Source organism: Ahaetulla prasina, chromosome 1, assembly GCF_028640845.1.
Source record: "Ahaetulla prasina isolate Xishuangbanna chromosome 1, ASM2864084v1, whole genome shotgun sequence".
In the NCBI taxonomy this organism is placed as follows: Eukaryota; Metazoa; Chordata; class Lepidosauria; order Squamata; family Colubridae; genus Ahaetulla; species Ahaetulla prasina.
The window spans coordinates 345,295,445-345,320,142 of NC_080539.1; the positions used below are offsets into that span (position 1 = coordinate 345,295,445).

At 39.0% G+C, this 24,698-nt stretch overlaps 1 protein-coding gene across 1 annotated transcript in view; it reads left to right on the plus strand.

Annotated features, from left to right (window-relative positions):
• The window catches only part of KCNH5 (potassium voltage-gated channel subfamily H member 5), a 249,924-nt gene that overhangs the window by 61,105 nt on the left and 164,121 nt on the right, over positions 1 to 24,698 (plus strand). The window contains exons 5-6 of the mRNA XM_058162920.1: positions 17,663 to 17,778; positions 18,301 to 18,693. Coding sequence (XP_058018903.1) covers positions 17,663 to 17,778; positions 18,301 to 18,693 — 509 coding nt within the window. The remainder of the gene's footprint in view (positions 1 to 17,662; positions 17,779 to 18,300; positions 18,694 to 24,698) is intronic.

The following is a 24,698-nucleotide window of genomic DNA, read 5'->3' on the forward strand; positions in this document are numbered from 1 at the left end:
GCAGAGCCATATTAACAGCATCATCTGTTGATCTATTTGCTCGGTATGCAAATTGCAAGGGGTCTAAAAGCGGATTCGTGATGGTTTTCAGGTAGGAAAGCACTAGCCTTTCAAAGGTTTTCATGACTACAGATGTTAGAGCAACTGGTCTGTAGTCATTCAATTCCTTGATGGTGGGCTTCTTCGGCACTGGGATGATGGTAGAGCGTTTGAAGCACATCTCTAGTGATTTATTGAAAATATGGGTGAAGATGGGGGCCAATTGGTCAGCACAGACTTTTAAGCAAGAAGGAGTTATCTTGTCTGGGCCTGGAGCTTTTCCTGGCTTTTGTCTGTGAAATAGGTCCTGCACTTCCTTTTCTGTGATCACTAGGGGTTGTGAACCCAATGAAATGGGGTCAGTTGTAGGAGGCTTGGCTGTTGTTGCTGTGTCTGAGATGGGGGTTGTGGAGATAGGTGGCTGTAGTTTCCTTTCAAACCTGCAGTAAAACTCATTCAGGTCATCTGCCAGTTGTTGATTACCTTCAGCCTGGGAAGGAGGTTTGCCATGTGATATTTTTAAGAGTTTTCCACATGTTTGCTGGTTCATTTGCTGAAAATTGATTCTTTAGCTTTTCAGAGTAGCTTCTTTTTGCTGCTCTTATCTCCCTTGTTAGTGCATTTCTGGCCTGATTGTACAGCATTTTATCACCTTTTCTGTAGGCTTCCTCTTTGGAATGTCGTAGCTGCTTAAGTTTAGGTGTAAACCAAGGTTTGTTATTACTGTGTATTTGCAAGTTCCTTGTAGGTACACATAGGTCTTCACAGAAGCTGACATATGATGTTACAGTATCTGTGAGTTCATCCAGGTCTGCAGAGGTATCTTTAAAAATATTCCAATCAGTGCAGTCAAAACATGCCTGTAGCTTTAATTCTGATTCCTCCGTCCAGGTTTTCACTGATTTAATTATTGGTTTTATGGCTTTAAGTCTTTGCCTGTAAGCAGGTACAAGGTGAATCATGCAATGATCAGAGTGTCCTACAGCTGCACGTGGTAAAGACCGATAGGCATCTTTTAGTGTTGTGTAGCAGTGGTCTAGAGTATTCTTGCCTCTGGTGGGACAATTGACATGCTGAAAGTATTTTGGTAGTTCTTTCCTTAAGTTTGCCTTGTTTAGATCTCCCAAAACAATGGCCAGTGAATCAGGGTGATTGGCTTCAGCCTCCATGATTTGGTCAGCTAGAGTTCGTAATGCCTCGTTTACACAGGCTTGTGGTGGGACATAAACAGCAATTAGAAGAAATGAGGAAAATTCACGAGGTGAATAGTAAGGTTTGCAATTGATAATTAGAGTCTCTAAATTGTTGTCACAGAATTTGTAAATTATGTTAAAATCTTGACACCAGGTTGAATTAATATATAGGCATAAGCCTCCTCCTTTCTTTTTACCAGATGTTTCTGGAACCCTGTCTGATCGTTCAATTTGAAATCCTGGAATGTTCAGGCTGCTATTTTCAATGGATTCATTTAACCAGGTTTCAGAGAAGCATAGGACTGCTGAATTGCGAAAATCAGAATAGTATTTGTTTAAGAGGAGTATTTCATCCATCTTATTTGCAAGTGAGCGTATATTTGTTAGGAAAATTGAAGGCAGAGGAGTTTTAGTGCGAGTTCTTAGCTTGATTAAGATCCCAGATCTTTTACCTCGTTTCCTTCGTTAATTTTTTAATTAAAAAGAAAAAGAAAACTATTTTTTTTAAAAATCAGATGGAACAGAGAGTCTGGAAGTGATCAAGGGATTTTTTTGGTAAGGTTGCTGGTCCTGAAGGCCAGACAAGGAATAATGGATGGAAACCGAACAAGGAGAGATTCAACCTAGAAATAAGAAGAAACTTTCTGACAGTGAGAACAATCAACCAATGGAACAGCTTGCCTTTGGAAGTTGTGGGAGCTTCATCACTTGAGGCTTTCAAGAAGAGATTGGACTGCCATTTGTCAGAAATGGTGTAGGGTCTCCTGCTTGGGTGGGGGGTTGGACTAGATGACCTACAAGTTCCCTTCCAACTCTGTTAATCTGTTTGTCTGTCTGTTAAGTCTTAAAAACAAGGAGGAAATTGGCAAGCCAATTCTGAAAAAGTTTGCCATGAAAACTATAGGGACTTGTCTGGCAGGTATTAGGAGACAAAAACTGACATGAATTCACACACACACACACACATACACACACAATCACATTTGGCAACAGAGCATTAAGCAAGCTGGTTCCTTGCTTCGATTAAACAGGACTCTTGTAAGATCTTTAAAAGTTTGGATTATTTTCCCCATTATTGTTCTTGTTTTCTTCCTGTCGCTATTGCTGCTTTCTAGTTGATCCTCTCTAACCTTGCATGATCTAAAAACGCTTTACTTCCATCAGTGTACCTACTGGTGTGTTTACATTTCTGTTAACTGTTGTATGATGGATTGGAAGATGAGCAGAGTGACTTATTTCATGTCTGTGGTGTCACTTACAGTTGCACCTCGCATGGACAGAGATCAATGGACAAATTATGTAATTACCCTCCCAGAGTCTTTAGATCCTGTATTCCGTTTTTAACTTAAGCATTTTTCCTACCGATTACAATTACAATTGCAAATGCAACTCTGACACATTGATTTAAATGCTTTCATTATTTTCCTCACTCTAAAATGAGACAAGCCATGACAAAGAGGTTAATTGCAGCTCAATAGACCTATGCTAATGTTTTATTAAGAAGAGAGTAAGTCACGACTGCCTTTTCGGCAAAGCAAACCTGCTAATAATAAGGCAATAAGATGAAACCTGGTTCCTGTATTAGCCCTGAAAATAGCAAAGCAATCTTTAAGGCACTGCCTTAGAACAGGGAGAAACTGAAATCCACGCTTCTCAATGAGGAGACATTGAAACATATAGGTTGGTTGCTGTTTCAGATGTTGGAAGCATTTTCTCAATTCTCCACTTATCTCAATCTGTTTCATTGGGCCACGGAAGGGCTAATCTTATCTTCTGCATTACAAAATTGTAAGGTAAAGGTTTCCCTTGCACATATGTGCTAGTCGTTCCTGATTCTAGGGGGTTGTGCTCATCTCTGTTTCAAAGCCGAAGAGCCAGTGCTGTCCGAAGACGTTTCCGTGGTCATGTGGCCGGCATGACTCAACGCCAAAGACACATGGAACACTGTTACCTTCCCACCAAAGGTGGTCTCTATTTTTCTACTTGCATTTTTTACGTGTTTTCGAACTGCTAGGTTGGCAGAAGCTGAGACAAGTAATGGGAGCTCACCCTGTTATGCGGCACTGGGGATTCGAACCGTTGAACTGCCGACCTTTCGATCAGCAAGCTCAGCATCTTAGCTACTGAGCCACCGAGTCCCATACAAAATAGCTGATGCAACATGTTACATTCCAGCTTCAGTCTCCATTTGTGGCAGGGAGCTTGCAGTCTTAATTTATTATAGAGAGAAATGAGACTCTTTTGGACGCATCCATCACTACTAGTCAGGTTGCCAAAGGTTTTCAGCAACATCTGGATATCGGTTGCTCTTCACCTCCATTTTAGAGTGTCTTAGAAAGAACACCACAAAGTTTGCTTCTCTTCTGTACAAAAATGCTGCACTATCTTTTGCCCAGAACAGATTTCCCTGTTTCCGACATCACTTAATGTTGACCATTATTAGAAAGCTGGTTGTTTGATTCATAAATCTGATCTGAAGGAGAGAGTTTGATGTCCAAAGCAAACATAGAATTGGTTTATAACTCAGAGTGCTTGTTTATTTGCAGTTTGTTTACCCTGACGGTGTCTGTGCCTGTGTTTGTGTGTATTTTGTGTGTGTGTGTCTGTGTGTGTGTGAGAGAGGAAGAGAGGGGAGGTGCATAATAGCATGCAGTTGCAAAAGAGGGATTTCTGAATTTGAATTCAGAGTGCACCTGCTTCTCAAATTTTTGATCTATCTAATCTCTTCCCACTCTCCCTGTCATACTTTCGTTAGCCAAAAGAAGAAGAAAATATTTATTTTGTTAAATTTATTTGCCATCTATCTTGCTGTAGGGCCAGAGGTGGGTTTCAGCAGTTTCTAACCAGTTCTGGAGAATCGGTAGCGGAAATTTTGAGTAGTTCAGAGGACCGGTAGTAAGAATTCTGACTGACCACGCCCCCATCTATTCTCTGCCTCCTGAGTCCCAGCTCATCGGGAGGAAATGGGGGATTTTGCAATAGCCTTCCCCTGGAGTGGGGAGAGAATGGAGATTTTACAGTATCCTTCCCCTGCCACGCCCACCAAGCCACACCCACCAAGCCATGCCACACCCACAGAACTGATAGTAAAACATTTTGAATCCCACCACTGTGTAGGGCTGTTCTAGTTGGCTTACAATAATAAAGAGGAAGAAAAATGAAAGGTGTGTAAACAGAAGAGAAGTAAAATAATAGAACAATAAAATAAGCAACGACAAAGAAACACAATGAGAATAAATACAAGGAGATGGGATAGAGTATACCCTAGGAGTTCCGGCGTGAGAAAATATAGATTGAGAAAATGGAACATTTAATTTCTCAGACTACAGATCTGGCTCAATTTGGACAGCTTCTCTTCCTACCCATACTACTATTTCTATATAAACATGGGTGATCCAATGTCAGGCATTGATCTTGTTGTAAGGGCTCCAGATTAGGTAGAGGAAGATAGGAAGGCCAAAGGGATAGATGTAGTCAGAATGAGACACATGGGGCTACAGTCAAGAATAGTCTGTTGTTATCTGTAATGATAAGATGCATGGTCTGCAAGGCAGGGGTGAAATCCAGCAGGTTCTGACAGGTTCTGGAGAACTGGTAGGAGAAATTTTGACTACTTTGGAGAACTGGCAAAACCCACCTCTGGCTGGCCCCAGTATGGGGTGGGAATGGAGATTTTGCAGTATCCTTCCCCTGCCATGCCCACTATGCCCACCAAGCCACGCCCACAGAACTGGTAGTAAAAAAAAATTGGATTTCACCACTGGAGGAATTTCAAGGCCTGGAGGAATGTTGTCCATGGGGTCGCGATGGGTCGGACACGACTTCGCAACTAACAACAACAACTGCTACAAGGGCTTTTTACGATTGGCTTGTTTTGAGACTTAATCAAAAGGCTTGTGCTGAAGCTTACCAAAAGGCAAATGCCACAGTCCGTCTTAGGCTTCTGAACATCTTTGAGAAAAAAAAAATAGTTTTTCTAGCGGTGATCAGAAATCTTCAGTTCAATTCAATATTGCTTTAGTTCATCACACTCAACAACCAAACTGAACTGATTCAGTTTAGATCATTGGATTAATTTGGAAAAAGTGACAATTCAATTAGCCATCAGACTGAACTTTTGAAACAAATATTCTCATTTTTTTTTTAAATTTACATTTATATCCCGCCCTTCTCCGAAGACTCAGGGTGGCTTACAGTGTGTAAGGCAATAGTCTCATTCTATTTGTATATTTACAAAGTCAACTTATTGCCCCCCCAACAATCTGGGTCCTCATTTTACCTACCTTATAAAGGATGGAAGGCTGAGTCAACCTTGGGCCTGGTGGGGCTTGAACCTGCAGTAATTGCAGGCTATTGTGTTTTAATAACAGGCTCCTTACAGCCTGAGCCACCATGGGGCATACTTTTCTAAAGCTCTTGAAATTTACTTTCTCCCTTGTATGTCTTACTTTGTTTAGAATACCAGAAGTCTGGATTTTCATTTTTGTTTGAAAAAGTATTGCCATACACGATCCAATGCCTTTTCATGTAATACTTGTTTATATATACTATTTTGAATCTAATTTTAAAGGGAATTTAATTTAATTCAACGTGATTTCAGTTCCTGGAACCCATAAAATGTACATTCTCCAAATAGTCTAAACTCACCATTCTTGGATAAATACAAGTAGTTTAGTTTGCTTAACTTAACTGGAGTTCTTGCTACTTTGAAGATTTCATATCAGACAGACCAGGAGGTGAATTATTTCTTCCCCATGTATTATCCTTTCCTGTCTAGATTTTTAAATGACACAATTGGGATATTCCAAAAGTGTGGACCCTGTATGTGGTAGATCTATGCCCATGGATCTTGTAACTTGGGAAAACCCTTTCCCAAAGCTTCTTTCCATCCTAATTTCCATTGGATAGCTGTCAATGTGAAGAATTAACATTACTTTGGAAGAAGGAAAATAATTGATAAAAGTTCACAATATTTTCTTTCAGTTAAACGTGAGTATTTAGCAACTTTTATTTTTTCTTCAACAGATTTCTTATTTTCCTGATTGCTGTTTGCATCCATAAACTGTGCATGCACTATCATTTAAAAGGCATTCCATTTTGGAATATGTGGATATAATCTTAATGTTTGTGAAAAATCAGTGCTGAGGAAAAAAAAGCAACATCACAAACTCAGCTCAGAATTTGTTCTATGTTATAGCGGGTGATCCAATAAATAGGAGTATGAAGGAAATTCAAAATACTGAAATCATTCTTGGGTTGTTGTTGCTTTTTGTCTTTTAATCGATCAGCTTTTCCAATCTAAAGGCCTGAGGTTATTGCCTAGAAAAAGGATATAATTTCAGGGCTGTCTGTTTCATCAGAAAATAGTAGATGGTTCCTGAAGCACTAAAGTAAATAAAAGAAAATAAGGCTGGTTTTCTTTGTGCTGGATTAAAGCTGCTCATACTTCATAAACAAGATAGTCAGATAAGAAACCAAGGGAAGGACATGTCTTATGTTCTCCATAGCTCCTGAGGGTAATGGAACAGCCTGCCTTCTTGAGTGGTGGTTGCTCTCTCACTGGAGGTTTTCAAAAGTTGGATTGCCATTTGCCCTGGATGGTATGTTCTGGATGATATGGTTGAAACCAGGGGTGAAATGCTCCCAGTTCAGACTGGATGGCCTGATCTGGTAGCGATGGTGGCGGGTGGTTCGGAGAATCGGTAGCAAAAATCTCTGCCCCCCACTGCCCATGCCCAGCTGAGCCACGTGATCATCAGAGCCTTTTTTTTTAACTTTTAAAAGCATTTTTTACAACCTATTCAACCGAAGAGGTTGAAAAAAATGCTTTTAAAAATCTCTGGCGATCCCAGCTGAGTTGCCTGATAATCAGAGGCTTTTTTTTTACTTTTAAAAGCATTTTTTTAATAACCTCTTCGGCCGAGGGGAGGGAGGGAGGGAGGGAGAGAGGGAAGGAAGGAAGGAAGGAAGGAAGGAAGGAAAAAGGAGAGGAAGGAAGGACTACAAACTTGTCACTAGACGCAGCTTCAGAGGATAATCCAGAGCTGGAAGGGACCTGGAGGTCATCTAGTCCAACCCTGCTCCAGCAGGACATTGTTAGTGAGTTTCTGTCTTTTGATCACATAGTTACATAGCCACGCCCACCCAGTCACATGACCCCACCAAGCCATGCCCACAAAACCGGTAGGAAAAAAATGTAGATTTCAGCACTGGTTGAAACACCCAAGTCCCAAGTCTCTTCCAACTTTAGGATTCTTTGTTAAAGTCTGGGAGTCAGGATGACATAATAAAAAGATTGCTCTATCAAATTTTGTCATGCACAGTATTTTACTTTCATTAGCCTAAATGAACAAGAAAGACTGGAAATATAACCTTTCCCTCTATGTCCTGCCAAACCACTGCACAAGAAATGAATTCCAGAATGGCTCATTGATTTGAAAGAGTGTATAAATGAGCAAAATTGGCTTCTGACTGGAAGAAAGAGAGGAGAGAGGGCGGGGGGGGGGGAGAGATTTTTCCCTTCAAGGCGAGGGTGAGTCCATGCTTCTGCATTTGCTTGTTAAAACAAGGTCAAGTTGATGCCACCTCCTGAGCATCTTACTGCAAAAGGTCTGGAACAATGAATTTGAGCAGCTAAAATGTTAAATGAGGGAATGTTTCTTACTGCTTGAACATATTAACCATGCCAACAGCTTTCTACCACTGCGATGGAAGAGCCTTGGGGCTAGCAGCTGCTACTATTCAATAGCAGTTGAACAGAGGAAGACCACTTAGTGTAGTGTTTTCAGCATGGAGAGCAGAATATCCTTCAACAGTATCTAATTTTTATTGGATGGATCAGATGGTTTACTTAATTAAATTAGTTCGAATCCCTTAACAAAGATGTATACTGTTAATTTGACTGTATATTAGATATATATTTAAATAGGTTTTCAACAAGATTGAAAAACAATAAAAAATATAAGAAAAGAAATTTGAAAACTAGTAACTAAGAAAGAAAATAGAAAAAAAAAGGAAAGGCTAAAAGGAAAAGGAAAGAAAACAGTTTATTAAAAGTGGCTTCCAATTTTTTTTTTGCCAGTAGTTATAACTGCATTTATATTTTACCCACTCTAAGGTTACATTACAATCAGTAAGCTCAAACTGCCCAAGGAGCTGCTGATCCAATTCTACAGAGGAATTATTGAGTCTGTCATTTGCACCTCTATAACTGTCTGGTTCGGTTCTGCAACCCAACAAGAAAAACACAGACTTCAGAGGATAATTAGAACTGCAGAAAAAATAATTGCTACCAACTTGCCTTCCATTGAGGACCTGTATACTGCACGAATCAAGAAGAGGGCCATGAAAATATTTGCAGATCCCTCGCATCCTGGACATAAACTGTTTCAACTCCTACCCTCAAAACGACGCTATAGAGCACTGCACACCAGAACAACTAGACACAAGAACAGTTTTTTCCCGAAGGCCATCACTCTGCTAAACAAATAATTCCATCAACACTGTCAGACTATTTACTGAATCTGCACTACTATTAATCTTCTCATAGTTCCCATCACCAATCTCTTTCCACTTATGACTGTATGACTATAACTTGTTGCTGGCAATCCTTATGATTTATATTGCTATATTGATCATCAATTGTGTTGTAAATGTTGTACCTTGATGAACGTATCTTTTCTTTTATGTACACTGAGAGCATATACACCAAGACAAATTCCTTGTGTGTCCAATCACACTTGGCCAATAAAATTCTATTCTATTCTATTCTATTCTATTCTATTCTATTCTACAACGTTCTCTTTCTGTAAGCCACCCTTTTTAATATTCAAACCCATAAATCAGAAATTAATTGTTTTTCTCCAGCAAGAAGTCGATAAGCGATTTCCGATCAATAATACGTGTAATAGTTGAATCTTTCTCTAAACAAACCAGTTAATTTTGCCATCTCTACTAACTAATTCCATCATCTTCATCAACAATTCCCCAATTTTGGGTATAACAGTCTTTTCATTTTTGTGTGCATATAGTAGTCTCACAGTAGTGATCACATATAAGCATGGTCTTTTCTAGTTGTCTGTCATTAGTGTCCAAGAGAACATTTCTGTTTTCAGTTGAATCTTAGTCTTTAACATTCTTTGAAACAATGTAAGTATTTGAACCCAAGATTTTCTGGGCTTTTTTTTTTAGAAGTCCAGACATGATAAAATGACCCTCCATGTTGCCTACATTTTCAACATAAATTTGAAGTATACATTCACATTCTGGATAATTTTTTAGGAGTCATAGACCAATGTTACATTATTTTGTAGAAATTCTTTTTTAAATTATGACAATATAAATTTCAGTCCTTTCAACCACTTTTCCAATTGTTCCAACAATGTGTTATGTCAAAATTCTTAGCCTATTTTAGCAAACATTCTTTCACTTGTTCATCCTTCACCTCAAATTTCAACAAGGATTGGCAAGTTTGGGCAATTACATATTCATCATTTGCACATAATTCGTCTTCAAAATTCTGTCTTTTGTTGCTCAGTTCCAAATTTCCTGTTATCTACCTTGAAACTTTATATTAATCCATTATACAAAACCATTAAATCCCTCTGCAGCCAATTGTTCTCCTGATTTCATCTTATATTCATCATGCTCTTGTTCGAACAACTTAAATTGCTAATTATTACCTACTTTTTGTTATTAAATACTTTTCTTCTTTCGTTTTTATTTCATCTAACATTGCTTGTGTTTTCTCTTTCTCTTTTTTTTTGAGCTAGCTATTATGCTGTATAAAATGTCCTAAAAGCTTTACTTGCATTCTAAACCATTCTTATCTGTGTCTATATTAAGATTATTCTCAAAAATTATTTCAAGTTCTTTTTGCAATCTTCCATTCCCGTTTCTTTCTGCAACAATCTTCCATTTAATCTCCATCAGGAACAAGTTGGACCTGCCTCAAAATGTTGCAGTGTATTTTCACCTCCCAATAAGACGATTCTGCAGGATCTATCAGCCAGTTGTGTTTGGTCTAGTGGTTTAAGCAGCAGGCTAGAAACCAGGAAACTGTGAATTATAATCCTGTTTTAGTCATGAAAGCCATCTGGGTAACCTTGGGCCAGTCACTATGTCTCAGCCCAACACACCTCACAGGGTTGTTGTTGTGGGGAAAATAGGAGGAAGGAGTATTAGGTATGTTGAGTTATTTATGAAAATAATAGAGGCAGGATAAAAAAATATTGTAAACAGTCTTTGCCAACATGTTCTTTGCCAACATGCCATGCCATTTTCTCTCAACATACTTCTCAGTGTCAGTATACTAAGACTTGCACCATTCTCTTTGAGTCCCAAAGGTGCTTTTTCAAGAGGCAATTGGACTTTCTGGATTTTCTTTGAAGATGTTTTGCTCCTCATCCAAGAAACTTCTTCAGCACTGATTGGACGGTGGGGAATGGAAGGATCCAGTCAGAGCTGAAGAAGCTTCTTGGATGAGAAGCAAAACGTCTTCAAAGAAAAACCAGAAAGTCCAGTTGCCTCTTGAAAAACCACCTTTGGGTCAACCATGACCTGGATGACTGAGAATCTCCATAGATATTCTCTTTGAGATTTGGAGATAAATCTCAAAGAGAAACTGTACATTCTTTCACTCACTTACTCGTTCACTCACCCACTTATTTGCTCACTCACTCACATTCACACATACACCTTTACTGAAAACTGTGTGTGCTGATGTCTTTCACTTGTTTCTCCATGTCCCATTTTTCACTAATAATCATCATAATGATTATAGTGGGTGGTGTCCAAAAGTTCTATGTTTGATTCCATAAGTGAATATGAGTCAACATGCTGACACTGGTTAGAATTTCATTTTCCATTAACTTATGAAGAATGATTTAAAACCTTCCATTCCCCACCATCCAGTCAGAGCTGAAAAAGCTTCTTGGATGAGAAGCAAGATGTCTTCAAAACAAAACCAAAAAAACCCCCTAGTTGTCTCTTGAAAAATCACCATGACCTGAATGACTGCGAATCTCCATAGACGTTTTGAAAACTACAGTGATTAGGTTCATGCATTGCACAAAGCTAAAACTAGACATGCTATATAGATTCAATATATAAGATCATCCAAAACACAGATATGGGGGGGAAAAAGATATGCAGGATGGATGGATGGATGGATATACAGCTCTATTCAATGCAATGCAGTATTATCTATTAGGCTTTACATGCCTACTATTATCTGTACTTGGTTTGATTACACATCAGTTATGTAATTCATCTGCTGGTTTCATCTTTGTCTAATAAAAATCTGGCAGTAATACTTGCAAATGCTGTTGTTACTTATCTCCAGTACCCAGTGGATGCCTTTCATGTTGAAAATGGATTTTGGGATCTATTAGTAGTAGCATTACTACATTGGTAGACGGCAGACTTAGTGCTGCATTTTTCATGCAGATACATAATAGGAATTGTTTTCTTCAATATGTCAACTTAAAGAGAACCATTGCCTAAGCACTGAAAGATTAAAGAAAAGGGGCAAAATGAAGGCCTATTCTGTCATTCCTTATACAAACAGCACGGAATAAAATGTTAAAAGCTTTAATCTGATCACTATGCAGATTAATGATCTAAACTTCTGGGAATAAATCTTGACTGACCGACCATCTGTCATCAAGCATTCAAAATAGCTGACTAAGCCGAGATAATTCAGACAAATGGAGGAGTCATAGATAGCATATAGCATTGTGCTGGAATTACTGGTTATCTTCTTGTTCCTGTAACGCAAGGCTGATTTGAGGAAAGGAGGCATTTCTACATAAAGATCTTATAACTGTATTTTACATCAAATCTACTGTTATGTGTTCTACTTGGGACTGGCCTTGAAGAGCATTCAGAAGCTTTAGCTCATCCAGAATGCAGCGGCATCCACAGTTCTGGATGCACCTCTGTGTACCCCCGTGGAGCACTGCTGTTGTGTGAACTGCACAGGCTTCCATTAGGCTTCTGGGTGCTATTCAAGGTCTCCCCAATGGTTTCTGTCTACTCACCAGACCTACCAGAATGTGCATGCTCCAACTATCCTCAATAAAAGAGCGACATTTTGCAGATCCTTCGAATCAGGTCTTATGCTTTATAGGACAGCCTCCCTCCTGAATGATAGACAATCCTCACTTTATTGGCTTATTGGCTTTTTGGGAAGACCTGGTTCTTCCCCCAGGTGTTGAGGTTGGGAAATTAACATGGGGCTTTGTACATGATTGATAGTTTTGTGGCTTCACTGAATCACAGTATGGTTTTATTTGGGTTTTTTTTTAATGTTAGTTTAATGAAATTCTTTGTTTTTATTTTGTACACCACCTAGAATTTCTTGGATAGATGGTGGTGTATAAATTGGACAAACAGACAGGCAGACAGATAGGTAGATAAAGACCGTCCACTGAATGGCTTGTATTCTCCCAGAAGTTAATTTTACACTGTTACTGAGCTAAGACACTTTTCCAACTTTACGATCCTATTTATTTATTTATTTTATTTATTTGAATTTATATCCTGCCCTTCTCCGAAGACTCAGGGCGGCTTACATTGTGTTAAGTAATAGTCTCATCCATTTGTATATTGTCAACTTTTATTGCCCCCAACAATCTGGGTCCTCATTTTACCTATCTTATAAAGGATGGAAGGCTGAGTCAACCTTGGGCCTGATGGGACTTGAACTTGCAGTAATTGCAAGCAGCTGTGTTAATAACAGACTGCATTAGTCTGTTGAGCCACCAGATCTTATGTCTGAAAAGTAGATTTTAGTGCTTAACACTCTTTTGATGTTCTCCAATAACAACACATGGTAAAATATAAAATCCTAAAAAAATCAATTGTTTTAACCTTTATTTTGTCTTCCAAGTCCAGATAATACTTGATGATGGAGAAGATTATTTTATTACTTAAATATTTAAGTATTTAGGCCTATGTTCATCGCAGCTTTCTGTATGTAGGTGCCAAAATATTATTGCCTTCTCTAATACCTGGGACAACTTTCTAAAACCTTGTAAAAAAAGGTCACCTTTGAATTACTCTTAACTCCAGATGTTTTCACGACACCTTAATGTTTTACCTTGCAACAATACAGAAATAATTTGTAGTGTGTTCTTCCAGGGAGTATTTTCCTGCAAACATTCCAGTGTATGCTAAAGCCTGGATATTTCCTGATGATCTAGCATCTAAACACTGCCCAATGTCCCTATTTGGCTTTTTAAAATCAGTGCTAAATGATCTTGGTAGTACTGAGGACTTAACACGTTATAAATAATAACCCAAACTCTATGAGTTCAATCTAGAGTTCAATCACAGAAAGAAGTCTGTGTAGAAAGAAGTCTGATTGGGATGTATTGATGAACCACTATTTAATGTTAGGGAAACTTGTATGAAATGATGAAACCTCTTTAGAGCTTCCCTTTTACTCAACTCTGGTGTCAAGCCGCCAAGTAACATGTCCCAAGTAAGAACAGTCCAAGTCAGCCATATTCAAACGAAGTCTTTTTATTAGGAATATATCAAATTGACAAAATCTCAGTATAATTCCGAATCTGGCCAGCCTCCGGAATTGCACCCAATATATATGTCAGGGTTCCAAGTAACACCCCCCACAAAAGAAAACTCTGAGGCTTGAAATTCCTCAAAGCTACATTTTATTAGAGATGTCATATTGGCACATCTGGGAAAACCCGAATCTGAAAGCTTCCAGGTTTTCCCCACCCAAAAGAAAGTTCAAGTCCCTGTCCAATACCCACAAGTCCATCACACAATCCAGTCAAAGCACCATCCCAATTGGAGATGCCTCCCATGTCCAGCCTCCCAGGTGTAGGGCAAGATGGCCTTGACTTTCTGAGAAAGGAATTTTATTATGACTATATATCACCCATGCTTCATACAATCCTTCCCTCCCAATTTCCCACAGCATTAAATGTGGCAGGCCTGAAGGCCCAATACAAAAGATGACTTCCAGGCCTCCGCCATCCGCAGGCACTGCATTCACTGCTCTCTATTTCACTCTGGTGCAAATAATAGAAGATTAGGAGTTTTTTATTTCATTTCAACAATGATAATATACAGTGAATAAAAATGGCAGGACTAGGAAAGAGAGCATTTTAAATCAAAACTGGAGTGAAACGTGAACATTTGAGATGTAAGGAGACCTTTTTGTTAGCAGATGTAAAGAAGACTTGAAATATTTCATTATGAAAGCAAACATGGGAAGATGTGTGTTAATTATTAAGAAGACAACCAACCTGCATGGTTCCTGCATTTACAGTCAAAGCTGAAGAAGTACAGAGGACCGAGACTTTTATATTCTTGAGCTCTAGATTAATAAAAGTGGAGAAGCAAAGATGAGATAATCCTTCATAATAGTCGATGACAAATGTAGATAAGATAATGATGGATTAGATCAGAATAGTAAAGGTAGTGAAGTTTCCAGAATTAATGTATAGCAGTGGGAGCTCGACACTAACAAAAATCATGGAAAAAAGATAGATGTTACTGAATTATAGATGCGGAGACAGTAAACTGCAGAAAAAATCAATCAATTAGTGCTGGACTAAATAAAGGTAGATTGCTCCCTTGAGTTGATGATCAGCAAGGAAAAGCTCACATCTTGGGGCATGTGATCAAAGTAGATTATTGAGTAGAAAAAAACTTATTATACTTGGCAAGTTGGAAGAAATAGGATATAGAACATAGAATAATAGAGTTGGAAGGGACCTTGGAAGTCTTCTAGTCCAACCCCCTGCTCAAGCAGGAGACCCTATACCATTTCAGATGAATGGCTGTCCAGTCTCTTTTTGAAAGCCTCTAGTGATGGAGCACCCAGAACCTCTGAAGGCAAGCCATTCCATTGGTTGATTGCTCTCATAGTTAGGAAATTTCTGCTTAGTTCTAGCTTGCTTCTCTCCCTGGTTAGTTTCCATCCATTATTTCTTGTCTTGCCTTCTGGTGCTTTGAAAGACAATGGAAAAAGTGACTGGGTATAGATCAAAAAGACTGCAGGAATGTCCTTGGAATGGTTACTGTTGGAGATATGTGAAAGTGATAAGTATTTGTATTCAGTCAAGGCTGAACAAGATGGGGCTTAACTAACTAGATCCACTGATAATTTTATGCCTGGAGATCCACTGCAATTTTGATAAGTGTAATAAGTGTAATTTTTTTTAGAATAACTTATGTAATGGAAATAATTTTGGAAATTGTGAGCACTTCATCACTGGAGGTTTTTAAGAAGAGACTTGACAGCCACTTGTTTGAAATGGTATAAAGCAGTGATGACTAAACTTTTTCCATTGTATGCCAGGAGGGGGACCTGGGGGTGGTGGTGGTCATGTGCATGCCCACACCCATAATTCTATATGCCCCACCCCCATGCATGCACGTGCGACTCCCCCCCCCGCTCCTGGCATGCGATAGCCCTATAGGCCCATTTTTCTCTCTCACCTGGCTCCAGAGCCTCTCTATGAGTCTTGGGAGGGCGAAAACTGCCTCTCCCACCCTCCCAGAGGCCATCTAGGAGTCTCTGGAGGTTGAGGACAGCAAAAAAGTCACTTCCTGTCCAACCAGAAGTTGGTAAATGGGCTGTATCTCGCCTCCTGAGGGTCTCCGGGGGGTGGGAAAGGCATTTTTCATAAGGTTACCAGACGTCCCACTTTTGGCGGGACAGTCTCGCTTTTTAATAATTTATTTATTTATTTATTTATTTATTTATTTATTTATTAAATTTTTATACCGCCCTTCTCCCAAAGGACTCAGGGCGGTGTACAGCCAAAAGATAAAAACACAAAAATGTACAATTAAAACGACAATTTAAAACCGAGCATATTAGAAAAAATGGCCAACATTTAAAAATTTAAAATTTAAAATTATAAACCATAAAATAATAAAACCCCAGTTAAAATTTAAAATATTAAAAAAATATTAAAAATATTATGCCAGTCCCGCTTGAATAAATAAGTGCGTTTTCAGCTCACGGCGAAAGGTCCGAAGATCAGGCACTTGACGTAGTCCAGGAGGAAGTTCGTTCCAGAGCGTAGGAGCTCCCACAGAGAAGGCCCTGCCCCTGGGGGCCACCAGCCGACATTGTTTGGCGGACGGCACCCTAAGAAGACCCTCTCTGTGAGAGCATACGGGTCGGTGGGAGGCATGCGGTAACAGCAGGCGGTCCCGTAAGTACCCGGGCCCTAAGCCATGGAGCACTTTGAAGGTGGTGACCAAAATCTTAAAGCGCACCCGAAAGATCACAGGAAGCCAGTGCAAGCCGCGCAGGATTGGTGTTACATGGGAGCAACGAGTTGCTCCCACTATTACCCGCTCAGCTGCGTTCTGGACTAGCTGCAGCCTCCGGGTGCACTTCAATAATTTGTCCCGCGTCCCGTGGCATTTCAAAAAAGTCCCGATTTTTTTTAAAAAAAAATTTTTTAGACGCAGACTCCATTCACTCCCATTCTGAAAATGGGAGGCGGCAACGCAAGAGGAGGAGGAGGAGGCGGGGGAGTGGGTGTCTCTCCTCCGCTCACCTCCTCCTCCTCCTCTTGTGTTGCCGCCTCCCATTTTCAGAATGGGAGTGAATGGAGTCTGCGTCTGAAGGTGGGAGGAGAGACGCTGCTTGATTTCGCCCGCCGGATGCTGTCTTGAAGAGCCGAGAGGAGAGCCGAGCCTGCCTGGAAGAGGCGAGAAGCATTGCAGCAGCTGCTCCTCCTCCTTCAGCCAGGTGGCGAGCCCCCACACCCCAGTCAATGGTGTTCCGCTTTGCCATCGCTGAAATGTGGTCACTTTAAGTTTTCACCCTCCCAAGACTCCTAGAGAGGCTCTGGAGCCAGATGAAAGTGAAAAATGGGCCTTCCCCACCACCACACAGACCCTCTGGAGGCAGGAAACAGCCTGTTTCCCTACTTCTGGTGAGTTCAGAAGGCCTGAAAATCAGCTGGCACACGCCGAGCTAAGCTCGTGTGCCATATGTGCCATAGGTTCACCATCACGGGTATAAGGGTATAAGGTCTCATGCTTGAGCAGGAGACTGGACTAGAAGGCCTCCAAGGTCCGTTCCAGCTCCATTCTATTTGTTATACATATTGTCATAAGACAAAGAAAAATTGGCTAAATTGTCACAAATCAGTATTCATGTATAGACACATATTCAACTAGTTCTGCATTTCAATGATACCAAATTTTTATGAGTCTAATTTGACCAATATATCCTTGGTCACTTCACAATTTTTTTAATTGTCACCAAATGGTAACTGTAATTGACTATTATAGCCCAAAATATTCTATGTGGAACTGCATGAACAATACTTGAATAACATCATCGACATTGTAAACCGCTTTGCTTTTTTGTCCCTAAATGTTAGGTGAGTCATGTCATTCATGGCCCAAAACCTTTTTTCCCCTTTCCTCAGGCTGGACAAAGTTTGCCCGTTTGACGCGAGCTCTGACGAACAGCCGGAGTGTTCTGCAGCAGTTAACTCCCATGAACAAAGCTGAGGTGATCCATAAACACTCTCGATTAGCTGAAGTAAGCGTTCATTGAAACATAAAAGGAAAAGTGTTACCTTTTATGATTGTGGGATCTAGTACCATATAAAGACCCTAGAAAAGATACTATGGTACAAAGGGCTCACGGAAGGAGACAATGGAAGGTTGGGGAGAATGGAATAGGAACATCATAATAACACTCAAGCCATCCTGAACTATCAGTAATTCATGTCCTCTCTATTAAATCTATTGGGGTAAGTAGAAACAATTGGAGGAAGACAGTCAAACAAGTAGCCTGATCCTAGGTGATGGAGAGCTATTTAGGTGATGAGTGGCACCTTAAATTGTACTGGGAAGCCTATTCTGAACCAATGTAACTCACAGAATAAGGTTGTCGCATGGGTGTAATGAAGAATGTCAAAAATTGCCTGCACCTGCTAGAGTCGGGAATGAGTAAGCCAAGAATTATTTCATTTTAATTCACCTATAATTGCTGTGTTCTGAAGTGCAGGATTATGCCTGACATTGCATTGTTCTAATATCTGTGTATCTTTTATTGAAGGTTCTCCAGCTGGGATCTGATATCCTTCCACAATATAAGCAAGAAGCCCCAAAGACTCCACCACATATAATTTTACACTACTGTGCTTTTAAGACCACTTGGGACTGGGTCATCTTAATTCTCACCTTCTACACAGCCATTATGGTTCCCTACAATGTTTCCTTTAAAACTAAGCAGAACAACATTGCTTGGTTGGTCCTGGATAGTGTGGTAGATGTTATTTTTCTGGTGGACATAGTTTTGAATTTTCATACTACTTTCGTTGGACCTGGTGGAGAGGTAATATCTGATCCCAAACTCATCAGGATGAATTACCTGAAAACCTGGTTTGTGATAGACCTCTTGTCATGTTTACCTTACGACATCATCAATGCCTTTGAGAATGTAGATGAGGTAAGCAATATCACTTTACTGTAATAAGTTTGATCGCTGTTGTTACAGTTTTGCCTAAGAATGTTTAGCTTTGAGGAATGGCATCTCATCGAAGATCTTACAGCTCTCTAAGAATCTAATATCACAAAAAGAAAACCATGCATTGTGTTTTTTTAATGACTCACAGACTGGTACATGAACTTAAATTGCAGCAAGAATGGCAGATATTTTTTAGATCAGAGGCATATTGGAAGCTCGAAAACATGAGATTGATCCATTCAGAACGTTGCTGCTATGGGAAACATTCAACCATTCATGGTTGCAGCCAAAGTCTTGATTTTTTTGAACCCCACCGTGCACCCCACATCCCTGCTACAGGCCCTCTTCTTTCCCTCGCAGCCAACTAGATACCTCTAAGAAACTCATAAGTATGGCAGAAGTGCAGTAGTGCTTGGGTATCCCTGCAGCTCATATTGAAAGGCAAATTGCACTTGGTTCTGGGTGCAATATGCATTTATTCCTAGCATTATTCTCCATAACTTGGTACAATCCCCTTTAACAGTTTTTGGAGACATTGGCCATCATGTTACATGTGTGAAGCTTCTCTATATTGGTTTTTGTCCAACCCTCAGGGCTATGGAAAATGAATCAACACTCTCCTGTGACAGCCCTTAAAGTATCTGAAAACTTTTTTTTTTATTGTAAACCCTCCAGAGTAATTTAGAAGATATAGGCAGTGTAGAAATTTGATAGATAGATGATGACAAATAGATAGATTTATAGATAAATCAATAAAACTGCTGTTGTATCTTTTCTTAGTCCTCACTTTGTTAGACTAAACATATCCAGTTTCTTTAAGTGTTTTTCATAAAATTCAGCCTCCAAGCCCTTCATATCTCAGGATTCCCATTTTGCTTTTAATCGCAAACCATTCTAAATAATTTGGCGTCATCTGCAAACATGACCTTGTAACTATTAACTCCTGATCAGAAATGTCATGTTTAAAAGCACCATTTTGACAGGTATTCAGAGTTTAATAAATTATTATTAGAAGGTTGGTAGCACAATCAGCCAGATGACACTGGATTTGACGTTTTTATCTACTTGTTGAGTCCTTCGCAAGGACTTGGGCTAGGCAGATGGTGTGGTTTGATGGTATTAATGGTATCATTGCAAGATGTAAACTGTTCCAAGTCAAGCTACCTTTTACAATTGACTGTTGGTGGTTTTCTCAATGTTAGTAGTGTTCAAATGGTGCTCTGAATGCTTTGGGATTTCACCCAAGGCATGTATAATAAATGGACACTATCTTTGCTTTGTTTTGCCATAGTCATTCTACTTGTATTTGCAGGCTTTTATATTTTGTGATTTTCTTCTGTTCTTTCTCTTCTCTTCTTCTGTCTCCAGGACTGCAATGTCCATTACCCAGATTTTTAAAAAATCTTTCTTATTGACAATTGTTATGTGGAGATGCTTGTCTGTTTGAATTCAAATGTCCCAGAGCAATTTAACACCTTCGTTTTCTATTACTTTGTCTACTTTGTGGTCCCACCAATTCTTACTTGCATGCAAATGGTATTTCTTGCAGATATTCCAATGTACCTATGTTGCTACTATGTCGTGCTATTGTATATTATTATTATTCCTCTTATTTTTATTTTCTATTTATAGTCCAGGAGCTTTTTATCTTTTTTCATATTGCTCACTCCTAGGATCTTCTTATCCTAGCTACTAAGTTTTTAGGACTCACTGGGGAGTGACTTCTAATGAAAATTGCTATCAAAATCCATGTAATTTGAAGCTGTCTTTTGCTGAGCATAATGTTGTCAGATCAATCTAATATGATCAATACCAATGCAAACCTGTTGCTCATAAACTTCCAATGGCCCCACCTGAAATACCTTGAGATTCATCATTGAAATTGGCTGGATAATTGCTAGATGTCGATGGCATGATTTTTCATATAAAACATAAAACACACATAAAACATGCAAATGTTTTATTTCTGCCTAATGATGAAGTGATGATTCCCATCACCTCTATGCTGCTATTGTTTCTGCAGAAAGCAGCATTTATTTGTGTAAGAGTCCAAATTCACAAGATGGTAGATGCAGAGTTGTGTTCCAAGCCCTTTGTTTTCCAAATTATATGTAAAAAATTGAACTTTGATCTCCCACCATATTGCAGATGCTGACCTCTTCCCCTTTGGATACTGTTGCTTAGATGCTGAAATATTTTTTTTCTTCCCTTGGCCACAAAAAAAAAAAATTGTCTGTCCCTTATCTAAGCCTTATCTAAGAATATAATTCCACGATCTATTGCAGAGCTATTTCTATTGCAAACCTCATGGCTGCCTGTGCCTTCCACATATAAAAGAGATGAAAAGTACATTAAAATTTGAAAACTACATTTAAAATCAGCCCATAATGTCAAATTCTATTTTAAACCATTAAGGAAAATAGCAGTTGAGAGCGGGCAAACACGAATCTAATTATTTAATACAAACCATTCAGCTGTCTAAAGCCCTGGATGAATTATTATGTTCTTGCTTCCAGAGAGGCATTTTAATACATGAAGAAAAAGAAGTTAAGGTTGTATGAAGAATGTGGATAGATAATTTCTTTTCTTTTGTAATGCTAAGATGAAATTGTTGAATTTCCTTCCAAATTACTTGTTAATTAATTCAATTCATGTGCCAGAATGAGATGAGAATGGCCTCTGTCATGAAGGTCTTTAAATGGGAAATTTATTGGATAAATCTGGTGACTACTAAGCCATCATTTCTATATATCAGGGCTTGTATCCTGGCTATCTTTATGTGTTTTGGACTGTAGCACTAACAATCCACATAGCCAGTTTAAATATCTGGAGGTTGCCTAGTCTTCAAGTTGGATGGCCTTAACAAATCCAATTAATCCAGGTCCTAAAAAGTATGGGTTTTTTCTGTGGCCACCCCTACCACTAGGCTCCTATCCTTCTAGTCTTCTTCCAGGACATCAACATATGTCTCCTAACGCAGGTATAGATAGTCCTTGACTTATGACCACAATTGAGCCCCAAATTTCTGTTTCTAAGTGGGACAATGATAAGTGAGTTTTGCCCCATTTTATGACTTTTCTTGCCACATTTGTTAAGTGAGTCACTACATCGTTAAAGTTAGTAACACGGTTGTTAAATGAATCTGGCTTCCCCATTGACTTTGCTTGTCAGAAGGTCACAAAAGATGACCCTGCGACACAGCAAAAGTCATAAATAGGAATTTTGATCACATGAACATGGGGATGCTGGAAAGGTTGTAACTACGAGATCAATAATAGATAGTCTTTGGTTAAAGTTTTGGGGATTTGGGAAGAGACCACAGAGTCAGGTAGTGCATTCCAGGCATTAACAACTCTGTTACTGCAGTCATATTTTCTACAATCATGATTGGAGCTGTTCACATTAAGTTTAAATCTATTGTGTGCTGGTGTATTGTTGCGATTGAAGCTGAAGTAGTCTTCGACTGGAAGGACATTATAGCAGATGATTTTATGAGTTATACTCAGGTCATGACGAAAGCGGCAGAGTTCTAAATTTTCTAAACCCAGGATTTCAAGTCTGGTGGCATAAGGTATTTTGTTATGGTCAGAGGAGTGGAGAACTTTTCTTGTAAAATATTTCTGTGGTTTTTATGGTTTATGGTTTATGGTAAAATTGCCAAGGTTGGAGACCCCTGCTATATACTATAGTACTGAACTGTAGATTCCACCACACATTTTTCTGCTTTTTAAAAACCTATTTATAGTTCGTTTGGCTTTTGGGTCGATATTTTTTAAAAAATGTTCCATTTTGTAATGCCCATTCATGGGGGACTATTTTAAAATTTGGTTAACAACAGTCACTCTCAACCAGGGTTATGGATAGTTTCAAGGTAGATGCAGAGTTGTGTTCCAAGCCCTTTGTTTTCCAAATTATATGTAAAAAATTGAACTTTGATCTCCCACCATATTGCAGATGCTGACCTCTTCCCCTTTGGATACTGTTGCTTAGATGCTGAAATATTTTTTTCTTCCCTTGGCCACAAAAAAAAAAAATTGTCTGTCCCTTATCTAAGAATATAATTCCACGATCTATTGCAGAGCTATTTCTATTGCAAACCTCATGGCTGCCTGTGCCTTCCACATATAAAAGAGATGAAAAGTACATTAAAATTTGAAAACTACATTTAAAATCAGCCCATAATGTCAAATTCTATTTTAAACCATTAAGGAAAATAGCAGTTGAGAGCGGCAAACACGAATCTAATTATTTAATACAAACCATTCAGCTGTCTAAAGCCCTGGATGAATTATTATGTTCTTGCTTCCAGAGAGGCATTTTAATACATGAAGAAAAAGAAGTTAAGGTTGTATGAAGAATGTGGATAGATAATTTCTTTTCTTTTGTAATGCTAAGATGAAATTGTTGAATTTCCTTCCAAATTACTTGTTAATTAATTCAATTCATGTGCCAGAATGAGATGAGAATGGCCTCTGTCATGAAGGTCTTTAAATGGGAAATTTATTGGATAAATCTGGTGACTACTAAGCCATCATTTCTATATATCAGGGCTTGTATCCTGGCTATCTTTATGTGTTTTGGACTGTAGCACTAACAATCCACATAGCCAGTTTAAATATCTGGAGGTTGCCTAGTCTTCAAGTTGGATGGCCTTAACAAATCCAATTAATCCAGGTCCTAAAAAGTATGGGTTTTTTCTGTGGCCACCCCTACCACTAGGCTCCTATCCTTCTAGTCTTCTTCCAGGACATCAACATATGTCTCCTAACGCAGGTATAGATAGTCCTTGACTTATGACCACAATTGAGCCCCAAATTTCTGTTTCTAAGTGGGACAATGATAAGTGAGTTTTGCCCCATTTTATGACTTTTCTTGCCACATTTGTTAAGTGAGTCACTACATCGTTAAAATTAGTAACACGGTTGTTAAATGAATCTGGCTTCCCCATTGACTTTGCTTGTCAGAAGGTCACAAAAGATGACCCTGCGACACAGCAAAAGTCATAAATAGGAATTTTGATCACATGAACATGGGGATGCTGGAAAGGTTGTAACTACGAGATCAATAATAGATAGTCTTTGGTTAAAGTTTTGGGGATTTGGGAAGAGACCACAGAGTCAGGTAGTGCATTCCAGGCATTAACAACTCTGTTACTGCAGTCATATTTTCTACAATCATGATTGGAGCTGTTCACATTAAGTTTAAATCTATTGTGTGCTGGTGTATTGTTGCGATTGAAGCTGAAGTAGTCTTCGACAGGAAGGACATTATAGCAGATGATTTTATGTGTTATACTCAGGTCATGCCGAAAGCGGCAGAGTTCTAAATTTTCTAAACCCAGGATTTCAAGTCTGGTGGCATAAGGTATTTTGTTATGGTCAGAGGAGTGGAGAACTTTTCTTGTAAAATATTTCTGTGGTTTTTATGGTTTATGGTAAAATTGCCAAGGTTGGAGACCCCTGCTATATACTATAGTACTGAACTGTAGATTCCACCACACATTTTTCTGCTTTTTAAAAACCTATTTATAGTTCGTTTGGCTTTTGGGTTGATATTTTTAAAAAAATGTTCCATTTTGTAATGCTAAGATGAAATTGTTGAATTTCCTTCCAAATTACTTGTTAATTAATTCAATTCATGTGCCAGAATGAGATGAGAATGGCCTCTGTCATGAAGGTCTTTAAATGGGAAATTTATTGGATAAATCTGGTGACTACTAAGCCATCATTTCTATATATCAGGGCTTGTATCCTGGCTATCTTTATGTGTTTTGGACTGTAGCACTAACAATCCACATAGCCAGTTTAAATATCTGGAGGTTGCCTAGTCTTCAAGTTGGATGGCCTTAACAAATCCAATTAATCCAGGTCCTAAAAAGTATGGGTTTTTTCTGTGGCCACCCCTACCACTAGGCTCCTATCCTTCTAGTCTTCTTCCAGGACATCAACATATGTCTCCTAACGCAGGTATAGATAGTCCTTGACTTA